Raw genomic sequence first — 14,719 nt, 5'->3', positions numbered from 1 at the left:
GATACCACTTAATGTGTGCCGTGAATATTCACGGCACACATTAAGTGGTATCACTATTCACGTTAAGCAAATACAATATTGCTATCTCTTTGTAATACGGTAGCGCCGTTCACAACCCCACTTGCATTATTACATTTCCAACCCAACTTGTTGGGTTTGGTTATTGGCAGCTTACACCGTCTGTTTCTGCATTCACATCATAAATCCATAGCGCTGGTCACCTTTGTTTCTATTATCTTCTTGAGGCATTATTGCTGTGGTTTCTAGCAGGAGCATCTTCCACAGAGATGAATTGTATCGCATGTGAAATTTGCTGTACACCCAGGGCTTTTTTTCTCAGAGAATAGGTGCCGGATGCCCCCTTTCTGAGTCAATTATTGTCTCTGCCCCCTACCAACCTCCAAGCACTATTTCTTAATTCCATCCCCCACGCACCTCTCAGTACCGCCCCTTTTAGAGAATACAGAGCCAAGTACCATTTTGTGGTGCTAAGCAATTTGTATGGCAACAACAGACCCCCCCCAGCAACAATAGATGTCCTCCAGCAACAACGGTCCCTGCAAAAAAATACCACCCCAGCCCAGCAATAGACCTTGAGCACCATGCAACAGATCTCCCAGCAGCAAGCATCAATAGACCCCTCCCTCAACAGCAAAAGACAAGCAATAATTGACCCCCCCCCCCAGCAACATAAGCATCACCCCAGCAAACAGAAACAACAGACGTCCTCAGCAACAATAGATTAACCAGTTTACGACCAGCGACGTAGGCCTTTGTGTGGTTATACCGGGATGATGCCTCTAGCTAGAAGCATCATCTCGGTACCGTTTTTTAGAGCCGGCGGTCGGCTTACCGGCGGTAATGACCGATGTGGCTCGGGAGCCGCTCGATCGTTACCCCGGCGAGCGAGAGGGGACGTCCCCCTCTCCCGCCGCCTTCCGTGGCACTGCCCAGGTCTCCCGTCCCACCGGGAGACCCGAGCAACCAGCCAGCGTGTCCGCCGGCTGGATGGAGTCCCAATCAAAGGTGGAAGTGGCTTTGATCGGGTCTCCGATGATGCCACGTCCGGGTTACTCGGCTGCTAAAGGCGGCAGTTTCAAAAAGCGAATGTATTCAAAAATGCCGTTTTTGGCGTTTTGAATACATGGAAGTGTAGTGGAGGGGTCTAGGGTATTTTAGAGCCTCGATCCCTCCATAAAGAGTACCTGTCACTGCATATTGCTGTCACAAGGGATGTTTACATTGCTTGTGACAGCAATAAAAGTGATCAGATTTTTAAAAAAGAAAAAAAATAAAGTAAATAGGAAAAAAAATAAAAAAATTTAGCCACCCCCGTCGCCGTTAGCTCGCGCACGAAAGAAAACGTTTATATGGAAGTCGCCCCGTAAATGAAATCGCTGTTCAAACCACATATGTGAGGTATCGCCGCGATTGCCAGAGCGTAAGCAATAATTAAAAAAAAAGAGCTACACGCTAACTCTAAACTGGTAATCATTAAAAAATTTTAAAGCGTCGCCTATGGAGATTTTTATTGACTGTAGTTTGTCGCCATTCCGCAGGGATGCGCAATTTTAAACCATAACATGTTGGGTATCTATCTACTCAGCGTGACATCATCTTTCACAATATACAAAAAAAATGAGCTAACTTTACTGTTTAGTTTTTTTTAAATGCAGTGAAATGTGATTTTTCTGCATTTTTCCAAAAAAATGGCGTTTGAAAGACCGCTGCGCAAATACCGCGTGACAAAAAATATTGCAATGACCGCCATTTTATTCTCCAGAGTCTTTGCTAAAAAAAATATGCATAATGTTTGGGGGTTTTAAGTAGTTCTCTAGCAAAAAATACTGATTTTAACTTGTAAACAAAAAGTGTCAAAAAAAGGCTTGGGGCTAAAGTGGTTAACATGCAAAAAAGATCCCCTCCAGCAACAATAGATCCCCCAGCAGTGAGCATCGATAGCTCCTCCAGCACACCCCAGCACCCATTGCCTTTACATACAGTGCATTCAGTACTAGAGGTGCCGGAACTGCGTTCCCGATGAAAAAAAGCCCTGTGTACACCCATTACATTTAACATGCTCACAAAATGCATGGAACTGCACATAAATTAGCTAGCTATTTACATTTTGAAAACTTTAACATTGGCACAAAAATGAGTTATAAATGAGGTGCAGCAGGGACTGCAGGATGATCAGAATAATATGCTGCAGAAAAAAAGTGGGTAAGTGGAATAATATGAGAAACAAAGTAGATGAGCCGAATATTATGCTACAGAAGAAAAGTGGGTAAGTGGAATAATATTTAACAGAAACAAAGTAGATGAGCGGAATAATATGAAACAGAAACTGTGTTTGAACAGAAGATTATATTGCAGAAACAAAGTGTTTGAACAGCATAATGTAGTAGAGAAACAAAGTACATGAGCAGAATACTATATTACAGGAACAGCAGTGTTCGGAAATTTACATGAGGCATGAATTGAACCCTCTTTGCTTCTTTTATTTATCTTGATTACTAGGATTGTATGCAGAATGCTCAACTCTAAAGTGTGATGCTGGATCTAAAAGCAATTTATTTAATTTACACTCAAATACTGCTAATCCATCAAAATACCCATATCAAGGCTTTCTAAACCAAAAGATAATGTAATCAGGCATTCAATTGTAATTCAAATTAAAATTCAATGATAAAAAAATAATTACATACATACAGTATCTCACAAAAGTGAGTACACCCCTCACATTTTTGTAAATATTTTATTCTATCTTTTCATGTGACTACACTGAAGAAATGACACTTTGCTACAATGTAAAGTAGTGAGTGTACAGCTTGTATAACAGTGTAAATTTGCTGTACCCTCAAAATAACTCTGCACACAGACATTATTGTCTAAACCACTGGCAACAAAAGTGAGTACACCCCTAAGTGAAAATGTCCAAATTGGGCCCAATTAGCCATTTTTCCTCCCCGGTGTCATGTGACTCGTTAGTGTTACAATAAAAGGAAGACAGAATAGCACCTCTAAGTGTAATATTTTAATGTACATAAATGGAGCAATCAGCCAAATAAAAACTCACATGGGGTAGAGAGATAAAGGCTCATCTAAGGGTGGCAATCCAGCAGCGGGAGATCCATGCGTCCAGTCCAGAAGGAATAAACCCACAGTGTAGTGTGTACTCACCAGCGAGGATGGAGTAATTCTTGGTGAGAACTGGCTGAACAGCAGAATGGAATGCAGCACTGGAGAAAGAAGTCTTGGGGCAAGTAGAGATATATAATCTATCATTATAACAGATTATGTATATACTTCTGACTGGTACCCTAATCTGTTATGAAGCCATAGCTGCTGCTTTCTCCATGTTTTTTTCCACTCTGGGAGAGTCAGGGATCTGCTGGATTGTCATCCTTAGATGAGCCTTTATTTCTGTACCCCATGTGAGTTTTTGTTTGGCTGATTGCTCCATTTATGTACAATAAAATATTACACTTAGAGACGCTCTTCTGTCTTCCTTTTTATGCTATATCCAGAGTCAGCTTCACTCCAGAGGAGAGCTGTTCCCTAGTGTATATTGACCATCCACAGCCTGTCTTACAAATAGCCTTGATTTTAATCTGACATTGTAATGGACTTTATGAACCTCTGACATTATAATTTTTTTTTTATATCTTGAGCGCTAGCATTTTATTTCTGTTTTCTGTTAGTGTTACAAGGTCTTAGGTGTGAATGGGGAGCAGGTGTGTTAAATTTGGTGTTATCGCTCTCACTTTTTGGTCACTGGAGGTTCAACATGGCACCTCGTGGCAAAGAACTTTCTGCGGATCTGAAAAAAAGAATTGTTGCTCTACATAAAGATCTCTGGGGCTATAAGAAGATTGCCAAGACCCTGAAACTGAGCTGCAGCACGGTGGCCAGGATCATACAGCGGTTTAACAGGACAGGTTCCGCTCAGAACAGGCCTCGTCATGGTCGACCAAAGAAGTTAATGGCACGTGCTCAGCGTCATATATAGAGGTTGTCTTTGGGAAATAGACATATGAGTGCTGCCAGCATTACTGCAGAGGTTGAAGGGGTGGGGGGTCAGCCTGTTAGTGCTCAGACCATACGCCGCACACTGCATCAAATTGGTCTGCATGGTTGTCATCCCAGAAGGAAGCCTCTTCTAAAGATGATGCACAAGAAAACCGGCAAACAGTTTGCTGAAGGCAAGCAGACTAAGGACATGGATTACTGGAACCATGTCCTGTGGTCTGATGAGACAAAGATAAACGTATTTGGTTCAGATGGTATCAAGTGTGCGTGGCGGAAACCAGGTGAGGAGTACAAAGACAAGTGTGTCTGGCCTACAGTCAAGCGTGGTGGTGGGAGTGTCATGGTCTGGGGCTGCATGAGTGCTGCTGGCACTGGGGAGCTACAGGTCATTGAGGGGACCATGAATGCCAACATGCACTGTGACATACTGAAGCAGAGCATGATCCCCTCCCTTCTGAGACTGGCCCACAGGGCAGTATGCCAACATGTACTGTGACATACTGAAGCAGAGCATGATCCCCTCCCTTCGGAGACTGGCCCACAGGGCAGTATGATAACATGATAACGACCCCAAACACACCTCCAAGATGACCACTGCCTTGCTAAAGAAGCTGAGGGTAAAGGTGATGGACTAGCCAAGCATGTCTCCAGACCTAAACCCTATTGAGCATTTGTGGGGCATCCTCAAATGGAAGGTGGAGGAGTGCGACGTCTCTAATATCCACCAGCTCCGTGATGTCATCATGGAGGAGTGGAAGAGGACTTCAATGGCAACCTATGAAGCTCTGGTAAACTCCATGCCCAAGAGGGTTGAGGCAGTGCTGGAAAATAATGGTGGCCACACAAAATAATGACACTTTGGGCCCAATTTGGACAATTTGGTCAAACATTCCCATAGACACACTCCTAAACCTTGTGGACAGCCTTCCCAGAAGAGTTGAAGCTGTTATAGCTGCAAAGGGTGGGCCGACTCAATATTGAGCCCTACGGACTAAGGCTGGGATGCCATTAATGTTCATGTGCGTGTAAAGGCAGGCGGCCAAATACTTCTGGTAATACAGTGTATATATATATATATATATATATATATATATACATACATATATACAGTATATATATATATATATATATATATATATATATATATATATATTTTATAAGTAAATTTGCTTACTCTCTATTGGTGATCGACCAATATCGTTTTTTTTTATTGCCGATATGGATATTTTGGTCATCGCATATCAGTATCGGACGATATTTTCATACATTAAATTTTTATTTTTTTATTTATTTATTTAATTTTGTGGAGAGATCTGGGGGTCTAAAAGACCCCAAACCCCTTCTCTGCACTTAAAAATATTCAAAACACCAAGTTTGGCTGTTTTGAATGCTGTAATTTTTTGAATTTGGCGCTGAGTACCCGGAAGTGATGCCATGACATCACTTCCGGGTTTTTACTCGGAGACCGATCAGGGTGCGGCTTTGATCGGGTCTTCGGCGCCCGTGCAGGCTGGTTGCCCGGGTCTCCCGGTGGGACAGGAGACCCGGGCGAATCGCGGAAGCTGGCGGGAGGGGGTGGGACGTGCCCCCCCCACTCCTTGTAATGACAGCCGAGTGGCTTCTCAGCCGCATTGGTTGTCATTTCAAGACAGCCGACCGTCGGCTATGGACGCCGGTACCGGGGTGATGCCTCTAGCTGCAGGCATCACTCCGGTACATGCACTTTCCTGAAATATCAGCAATATCGGTCACCTTGGTGGCCGATTCCGATATATCAGGGAAAGTGCAGATTGGTCCTCAATATATCGGCTTCGCTGATAATTAGTCAATCTCTACTCTTTATATGAGCGGCTCTTTGACCTGTATTCTTTGTGTGTTTTTATCCTCTTAAGCACTAGCTCTATACATTGCGTTATGTGGGTTTACTCTCTCTAGTCATTCTCTGTAAAATGTGCTTTTTTTGTGTAGCAGCAGATTTCTGTCTGTGTTAATTCTGTTTAGCAGCAGATCTACAGTGCCTTGAAAAGGTATTCATACCTCTTGAAATTTTCCACATTTTGTCATGTTACAACCAAACACGTAAATGTATTTTATTGGGATTTTATGGGATAGACCAACACATAATTGTGAAGTGGAAGGAAAATGATAAATGGTTTTTAACATTTTCTACAAATAAATGTAGCACTGTCTCCGTAGGGATTGCTGTGTGATAACTTCTCGGGACTCCTCTGATTGCCTGCAGACATGGCAGCTTCTACAGAGCATGGGCAGCCGCCCTCTTCCCCCTGGAACCACACTCCCCAGCTGAAAAACCATGAGTACATGTGCCCTTGGCATTTATACAATATCCCAGCATGCACCAAGGCACTGTCCTCTGCCAATCACCAGGGCTGTACTAAATGCCTGTGCACTCAATTGTCAGGTTTCCTCCCACTGTCCAATATACCTCCCTATTGGACCAGTGTGAAACACTTCAGACAAGCTGAGCTGCACCTGAGCACCATAAGCAGACCTCACTAGCAGATCCTGCTCTCTGATAGGAATGATAGTCTGTTTTTTTTTGGATGCTAATCTCCATATTGGAAATGAATAGGTTACTAAAGTACGAAAAGTCTCATACGACAGAATGAATAATCAGAAGTGATGTAAGGGCTCTTTCACACGGGCGGTCCGATCAGATCCGCCTGTCAGTTTTTTAGGCAGATCTGATCGGATCCTCCATGCAGCTCTATGGGGCAGCGGGTGTCAGCGGAGACACCTCCGCTGACACCCGCTGCCATCCGCATCCGATCCTGTCCGTGAAATTTGGACGGATGGAAACCCTATTTTTCCATCCGTTCAGTAATCGGATCGGATCTGATGAGAGCGGACAAGCGGTCCACTCTCATCCGATCCCCCATAGAGGGCAGCGGGGGCTGAGACACCTCCCTCTCCGCTCTGCAAGCGGAGACGGAGCTGTCATCCGCCGGCTCAGCGGGGATCGTGGATCGATCCCCGCTGAGCAAAATGGATCCGCCTACGGAGGCGGACCGTGTGAAAGAGCCCTAATGTGTAGTAGTGTATTTGTATTGTATTTTCCGAGGAAAACTGGACTGAATAAACAAAAGTCGTATGATCTGGTATTGTACGAGAAAAAGTTTCAAATTTGTCTCTTTGGAAAATTTCAGACGACAGCTATGTAGTAATGATCTGATTATCGCATGATCGCTTCAAAAGCGGTATTTTCTGTACGATCTTCTGATCGTGTGTACGGGGCTTTAGTGCAGACTTCTGGGAAAATCAGTGAGCCAATCACACAAGCAGGAAATTATGTTTTTGGGGGACATTCTGTGTACAGAACACCTCCAGGCAGCCATATTGCAATGCATTTTCAAAAAATGACAGAGCAGCAGATTTAAAAGGAAAGGTCATTTTTAATAACATTCAATCACAATATGACTTGTGTAGCAATCGTATACGATATATTGTTTTGTTCCTACGAAAGTGGAGTGACCCTTTAACTAATCAAACTGAAGCTAGTAGCTGATTGGTTACTGTAGCCAGCTGTAAGTTGCCCTGCTGTGTGTAGTGTGGTGATGTCTCTCCTCCCTATATCAGCTCTGTGCTGAGTCCTCCATGTGTACAGCTGATAATAATAATCCTCCCTCCCTGTGCTGTCACTTCAAGCGATCCCGGGTCTATTGCCGCCCTCCACCCTCCCCATCCACCTCACACCCACACACCTCACAGCGGATTGGCCGCCCCGGTGTCACAGCCCCGCCCTGTGTCCGGCCCCGGAATAAAGTGGCACACACACCCTGTACAGGTAGCATCACCGATCCGCTGACACTAGCCCGATCCACACAGCTCTATCGCTTCTTCTCCCGTCCCAAGGCGGTCTCGCCCTCCTCCTCCTCCTTCTCTGCTGGACTAGCTGTACACAAACCATGGCCACCACAGTGCTGACCATGAATAGCAGGCTGGGACGTCTGGATGAACCTGTCTTCACACAGCTCAAACCTGTGCATGGGAATGGGGGGCAGCCGCCTACTAGGGGGGAGCTCTCTGCCGGGGGAGCGATCTTCCCGGAGGACATAATACATAAGAGCTCCCGGCTACTGCCCGATGACATGGCACAGGTAAGGGGCAGTGCCCGGACATATCAGGTGCGCACACCGATCTTCTCTACTCTACACACATCTCCTCCACACAAAATCTCCTCTCCTCCACACCGATCTCCTCTACACTGGTCTCCTCTACACCAATCTCTTCTACACTGGTCTCCTCCACACAAGATCTCCTCCACACCGATCTCCTCCACACCGATCTCCTCTACACCGATCTCTTCTACACTAGTCTCCTCTCCTGTGCACCGATCTATTCTGCACCGATATCCTCTACTGTACACCGACATCCTCTCCTCCACATCGATCTTCTCTGCACCGATCTCTTCTACACTGGTCTCTTCTCCTTTGCACCGACCTCCTCCTCCACACCGATCTCTTCTGCACCGATCTCCTCTCCTCTGCACTGACCTCCTCTCCTTTACACCGATCCCCTCTACACCGATCTCTTCTGCACTGGTCTCCTCTCCTCTCCTCTACACCGATCTCCTCTCCTGTACACTAACCTCTGCTCCTCTACACCGATCTCCTCTGCACCGATCTCCTCTCCTGTACCCCGATCCCCTCTACACCGATCTCATGTGCCATCATACGGATGACAGAGCGATCACCCCATACTCATCCCATTACACAGGGATCGGCCTGTCCATGGGGAGCAACTGGCCGCCTATCACCCCCACACACCACACAACAGCTGGCCCAGCTAAATCCATCCTGACCGCAAACTGTGTGTGTGTATGTATGTATGTATGTATGTGTGTGTGTGTGTATGTATGTATGTGTGTATGTGTGTTCTCCTGTACACATCATACATCGGGGGGATCATAGAAGAAGAGTACAGGGCGAGCATTCCCACATGTGTATGTCTGTGCATGTTTATTATCTTTGCAAGGGGTATGTGTTTGTGTATTTATTATTATTATTATTACATTCTATCTTCATTATTGTTACATGCTTTTTCTTCCTCTCTCTTCTTCTCTCCTCTCCTCATTTCTCTCTCTTGCCTTTTCTCATCGCTGTCTCCTTCTTTCTTTCTCTTTCTCTCGATCTTTCTTTATTACTCTCTTTCTTTCTCTCTCTCTCTCTCCCCCTCTCTCTTTCTTTTATTTCTCTCTCCCCCTCTCTCTTTCTTTTATTTCTCTCTCTTTCTTTCTCTCCCCCTCTCTGTTTCTTTATTTCTTTATTTCTCCCCCCCCCCCTCTCTTTCTCTCTTTCTTTCTCTCTCTCTCTCTCTGTATTTCTCTTTCTTTTTCTTTCTTTCTTTCTTTCTTTCTTTCTTTCTTTCTTTCTTTCTTTCTTTCTTTCTTTCTTTCTTTCTTTCTTTCTTTCTTTCTTTCTTTCTTTCTTTCTTTCTTTCTTTCTTTCTTCCTTCCTTTCTTTCTTTCTTTCTTTCTTTCTTTCTTTCTTTCTTTCTTTCTTTCTTTCTTTCTTTCTTCCTTCCTTTCTTTCTTTCTTTCTTTCTTTCTTTCTTTCTTTCTTTCTTTCTTTCTCTCTCTTCTCCTCTCTCTTTCCTTATTTCTCTATTTCTCTCTCTTTCTTTCTCTTTCTTCTCTCCCCCCCCCCTCTTTCTTTCTTTCTTTCTTTCTTCTTTCTTTCTTTCTTCTTTCTTTCTTTCTTTCTTTCTTTCTTTCTTTCTTTTTCTTTCTTTCTTTCTTTCTTTCCTTTCTTTCTTCCTTCCTTTCTTTTCTTTCTTCCTCTCTTTCTCTTTGCCCCCCCCCCACTCTATCTCCCCCTCTGTCCCCTTTCCCATGATATAGCAGTGGGATGTAGGAGTAGTATAGCTGATGTTGCCCATACAGTGTATTTTCTTGTCCATATGAACTGTGCATGCTCTGACTCCACACCACGCTGTATAACTCCCTTCGGTTGAACACTTTCAAACAGGAGCGGGGTGTGCTTTGTTTTTGGGAGAGGCGTCTCCCCCCCATGCTGATTCCCAGTGAATTATTACACTTGTTTTCCATTTGTCAGCTGATTCATTTTGGAGAATGCTGAGGGGATTAGGAATGACTGAAGATTTTACAGTGCAAGGGGGAATGTAGCATTTGTCCATTGAAGAGTACATGATAAATGTTTTTCTGATGACTGTACTGGTAATATCAGCCTGCAGCCACCCACGGCCTACAATGCACCACTTGTGATCGGCAGATCTGCTTGATATGTATCTGGACACAGATTATATATATCGCATAGGCAAAGATTACTTATTCACCTTATTGTTTATTGAGAACTAAGCAGGTCATGCTGGACCCGTAGTGACCAAACAATGTCATTGCTATCAGTCTTGAGTTTTATGAGGCCAAAATGATATCCTTTGATTATGTTTATTTATTTCAAGTATTTAGAGCACCATAAATTTACACAGCAGTATACATTCACATCAGTCCCTGCCCTTAGGGAGGTAACAATCTAATGTCCCTATCTCACATACACACAAACTAGGGCCAATAAACCTACCAGCATCTCTTTGTTGGAGGAAACCCACACAAGCACAGGGAGAACATGCAAACTCCATGCAACTAGCATCTTCACTGGGATTCAAACCGGGGACCCCAGTGCTACAAGGCAGAAATACCAACTACTGTACTGCCCAACGTATTTATCCTTTACTTTATACTTCATATGTGTTACTTTTATTTTATTTCGTTTGCCCTGGGAGAAAAGGGAACGTAATGTTTGGTAGTCATTATGTGACATCTTCCATGTACAGTACCCCAGTTTTTCTAGGTGGCTCCTCCAAATAAAAGTTTGCTGGGGTCTATCCAGCTTGCCGAATTATTCTATTTTCCAATTGTCCCAATAGGATGTGTCCTGAGAAGAAAGAAAGGTGTGGATCAGTTATACCTGGGACAACATTTGCTTATTATAAGTGGAATATAATTGGCACGCAGCATGTTATTTTAATTGTCAGTGCATGTAAATAATTAATGTTCTTCTTCTTTCATCTGCAGACTAGATGCGAAATGGATAAGTATCTTTCACCTCACCCAGCTTCAATTTGCATGATCCAAGAGCAGAAGAAATACAGAAGGGACAGTGCATCGGGTATTGACCAGTTCTTCAGTGATAGCGATGGACTGCCTTACAGTATCAACATGAATGTCTTCCTCCCGGACATCACTCATCTCAGAACAAACTTGTACAAGGCTCAGAGGCCTACAGTCACCCACATTAAGACAGAACCTGCTTTCAGCCAGCAGAGCGAATCAGTGGCCCCTCAGCCTCTTCCAGAATTCACCAGCATCTTCAGCAACCACCAGAACACAGATCTAAACAACATTTACATCAAACAAGAGATGCCATCACCAGAAATCCAGATCCCTGTCAACCACCAGCACGGTCAGTTGTACCAATTGTTGAGTTCATCAGATATGGACCTGAGTTCCACAAACCAGACAGGGGTGATGGACACTATGAGCAATGCTTCCTTGTCTACAGAACTAACTGGTTTCAACACACTTCCCAGCCCAGTAACACAAACTGCAATGAAGGCATTTCAGGGCATTCCCCAATGTTCCTATAATATGCATGGGCAGTTCATGCAACAGCAAGAAGGGACCTACTTCCCACCTTCCCCTCCCAGCTCAGAACCTGGTAGCCCAGATCGGCAAGCAGAACTGCTCCAGAGCTTAAATCCACCACCTTCTTATGCAGCCACCATTGCTTCCAAGATGGCCATTCACAATCCGGCCTTAACTACTCCAGTTCAAATGGCACCAGCTACCATTCAGTCTGTTCGCTACAACCGCAGAAACAATCCAGACTTGGAGAAAAGACGAATCCACTATTGTGATTATCCTGGTAAGATGGCGCTTGCAGTTTACTACATACTAAGATAATATGAGATTGTTGTATGTTATTTGCACACTCTGAGTAAAAGATTCTTCTCTAAACTATAAATTGAATTTATGATATCAGATGGGAGCCTCGTTGGGGCTCATGAAATGGCCATGTTAGGTGCATAGCCATGCACAACCATTGACTTCTAAAACCGACACACCAGAACTTATGCTATGCTATGTTATTTGCACACTCTGAGTAAAGGATTCTTCTCTAAACTATTAATTTAATTTAGGCCCCGTTCACACTGGGGCGATCCGACTTCCCGGGACGACCTCCGAGGTCGCAGTGCGAGCAGCGCGCCGCGACCTCGGAGCGGCCGGCACGGACTTCATAACATTGAAGTCTATGACGATCACTCCGGGTCGCCCCAAAGAAGCTCCGAACCCTTTTTCTAAGTCGGAGCGACTTGTGTCGCTCCTATTAGAACGGGTCCGCAGCTTCCCTATGGAAGGCGACCTACGCGACCTGTGAGGCGACCAGGTCGCCTCACAGGTCGCCCCAGTGTGAACGGGGACTCATGGTATCAGATGGGAGCCTCCTTGGGGCTCATGAAATGGCCATGTTAGGTGCACAGCCATGCACAACCATTGACTTCTAAAACAGACACACCAGAATTTATGCTATGCTATGTTATTTGCACACTCTGAGTAAAAGATTCTTCTCTAAACTATAAATTTAATTTATGGTATCAGATGGGAGCCTCCTTGGGGCTCATGAAATGGCCATGTTAGGTGCACAGCCATGCACAACCATTGACTTCTAAAACCAACACACCAGAATTTATGCTATGCTATGTTATTTGCACACTCTGAGTAAAGGATTCTTCTCTAAACTATAAATTTAATTTATGATATCAGATGGGAGCCTCCTTGGGGCTCATGAAATGGCCATGTTAGGTGCATAGCCATGCACAACCATTGACTTCTAAAACCGACACACCAGAATTTATGCTATGCGGCCAGATATGGCCATGTGCATAAGCCCTTTATTGTCTCTCACATCCCACTTTGCACTTGCCTCTGAGCTTGCTATCCTCACAGACTTCATTGTTTGATTAGCACCTTGGGAGTAGTGATGAGCTTGGGCGTGTTTGGACTAGGATCCATGCCCACAAGGAAGTTGTCACCTGTACAGTCTTCTCCAGCTGGGCACGGCCTTGCCACAACCCCATGTATACAAGGGGCGTGAATACATGTGGCTGCAGGGTGAGGAATGCCCCAGCTGCAGATGATTGGCCCTTACAGATGACAGCTACCTAATGGACCTGCACACGTGGGTTTGGATCCTAGTCCAAACATGCCGGAGCTCATCACTGATTGGGAGCAGCAAGGAATGATGACAGCTTCATGGGTTTATTTGAATTTACACATCAGCTGGCCTAATCATCCTCGACCATGAAGCTAACCGTTTTGGGTTGAATTTATCATTTAAGGTAACATTACAGGTAAACATTTTTTTTTTTTTTTTAAATAGACGCTTTTTAAAATGTAAATGTTGTGAAATTGGTTTTAAAACCATATTTATATTGAAGATTATCTTCACTGTGCAGTCCTTCCTGTAAGAAAAGACCAAGTTGGCCACGCCCTGTGATGCTGTAGTATGCCATGGGAGCTAGCCTGTAGTGCCTTCACTGGGGTTGTTGCATTAAAACAGAAATAAACTCACTGATAAAGCGGAAACTAGGAAATTAGACAAAATGTAGCCTTTCAGTGCCACCGATACCCAACCCCCCACCCTGCAAGAAAAGAATTGTGCACTGCCACAGTTGAATGCTAGTTTAGTCTAGTGATGGAAGTATAAGGTGTAATGCTTTTCATATCCCTCAGTCCGGCAGGTTTTAACGCGGTTCTCTTCCACATCATTGGTGGCCATCCGTGGGCGGTCTCCTTACAACATCATGTACAATGCAGGGCTATTAACATTGCATTATACTTGGAGGAGACCAGCATGCAACTGCAGATGAGAACACCTTGGGGGAGGCTGTGGCAATGGATTGAAGCAGCCTGCCAGAGACAGGAGTAGGGAAGGTATTACACCTTATCCCTGCTCTCCTAGACTAAATGAACAGTTCAACCCTGCAATGTAGCATGGCCCAGGAAAGATTTAGTTTATTTCCTGGAGTTTAGCTTTAGCTGTTTCCCAAACCAACTACATTTCATGTCAGTTGCTAATGTGCTTTAGTTAGGTGTCAAGTGAACTTTCATGCCTGCCAAGGGCTGGTGACATAGCTGATAATATGTGTAGCAGAATGTCAACTGTCAATCTAGAGGACAAGATGGCACCATCCTTGGCTGTAAAGCGTTGGAGGGTTTAGTTCTCCTTTAAAGTGGAACCACAGTCTGCAGAATACTGACCTCCAGCAATGTAACTGCTGGATAACTCACCAGCTGCTGACATCTTTTCTTCAGGCTTCTTCCAGGTGTTGGGTTTTTGGCCTCTTGATTGGCTGCTGAGGATGCCAGGACTCCCACGCATGTGCCCCGGAGTCATTCATCCGGCCACGCAGTCACTGTGCCAAGAATGTATGCTTAGCTGTGCATGCGCAGCTCAGAGTACATTTAATAGAAGACTGTGAATGGACAAGCAATTTTTTTCATTGCAAAAGAGACATAGCATGTCTCTTCTGCAATAAAAAGCTGGCTGCTCACAGTTTTTTTTAAGTGAAGTTTCTACTTTAAAGTGCACACGTAAGCACCCCACTTTTGGCAATCGGTCAGTGAGTTCATGTAAACCTAGTCACT

At 44.5% G+C, this 14,719-nt stretch overlaps 1 protein-coding gene across 2 annotated transcripts in view; it reads left to right on the top strand.

Moving 5' to 3' along the window:
• The first annotated feature begins 7,850 nt into the window (after nucleotides 1-7,850).
• KLF5 (KLF transcription factor 5) overlaps nucleotides 7,851-14,719 on the top strand; it is a 38,000-nt gene continuing 31,131 nt past the window's right edge. Inside the window, exons 1-2 of one of the 2 annotated variants that reach the window (XM_082245991.1) lie at nucleotides 7,851-8,150; nucleotides 11,087-11,936. In XM_082245991.1, the coding sequence (XP_082102117.1) occupies nucleotides 7,959-8,150; nucleotides 11,087-11,936 (1,042 nt within the window). In that variant the 5' untranslated portion in view covers nucleotides 7,851-7,958. Of the gene's footprint in view, nucleotides 8,178-11,086; nucleotides 11,937-14,719 lie in introns of both variants that reach the window. The other variant, XM_082245990.1, reaches the window with a different exon arrangement.

Source organism: Pelophylax lessonae (genome assembly GCF_965119305.1).
Source record: "Pelophylax lessonae genome assembly, chromosome: 2".
Classification (NCBI taxonomy): Eukaryota; Metazoa; Chordata; class Amphibia; order Anura; family Ranidae; genus Pelophylax; species Pelophylax lessonae.
Note: the sequence above shows the minus strand (reverse complement) of the source record. Positions and strands in the feature narration are given on the sequence as shown.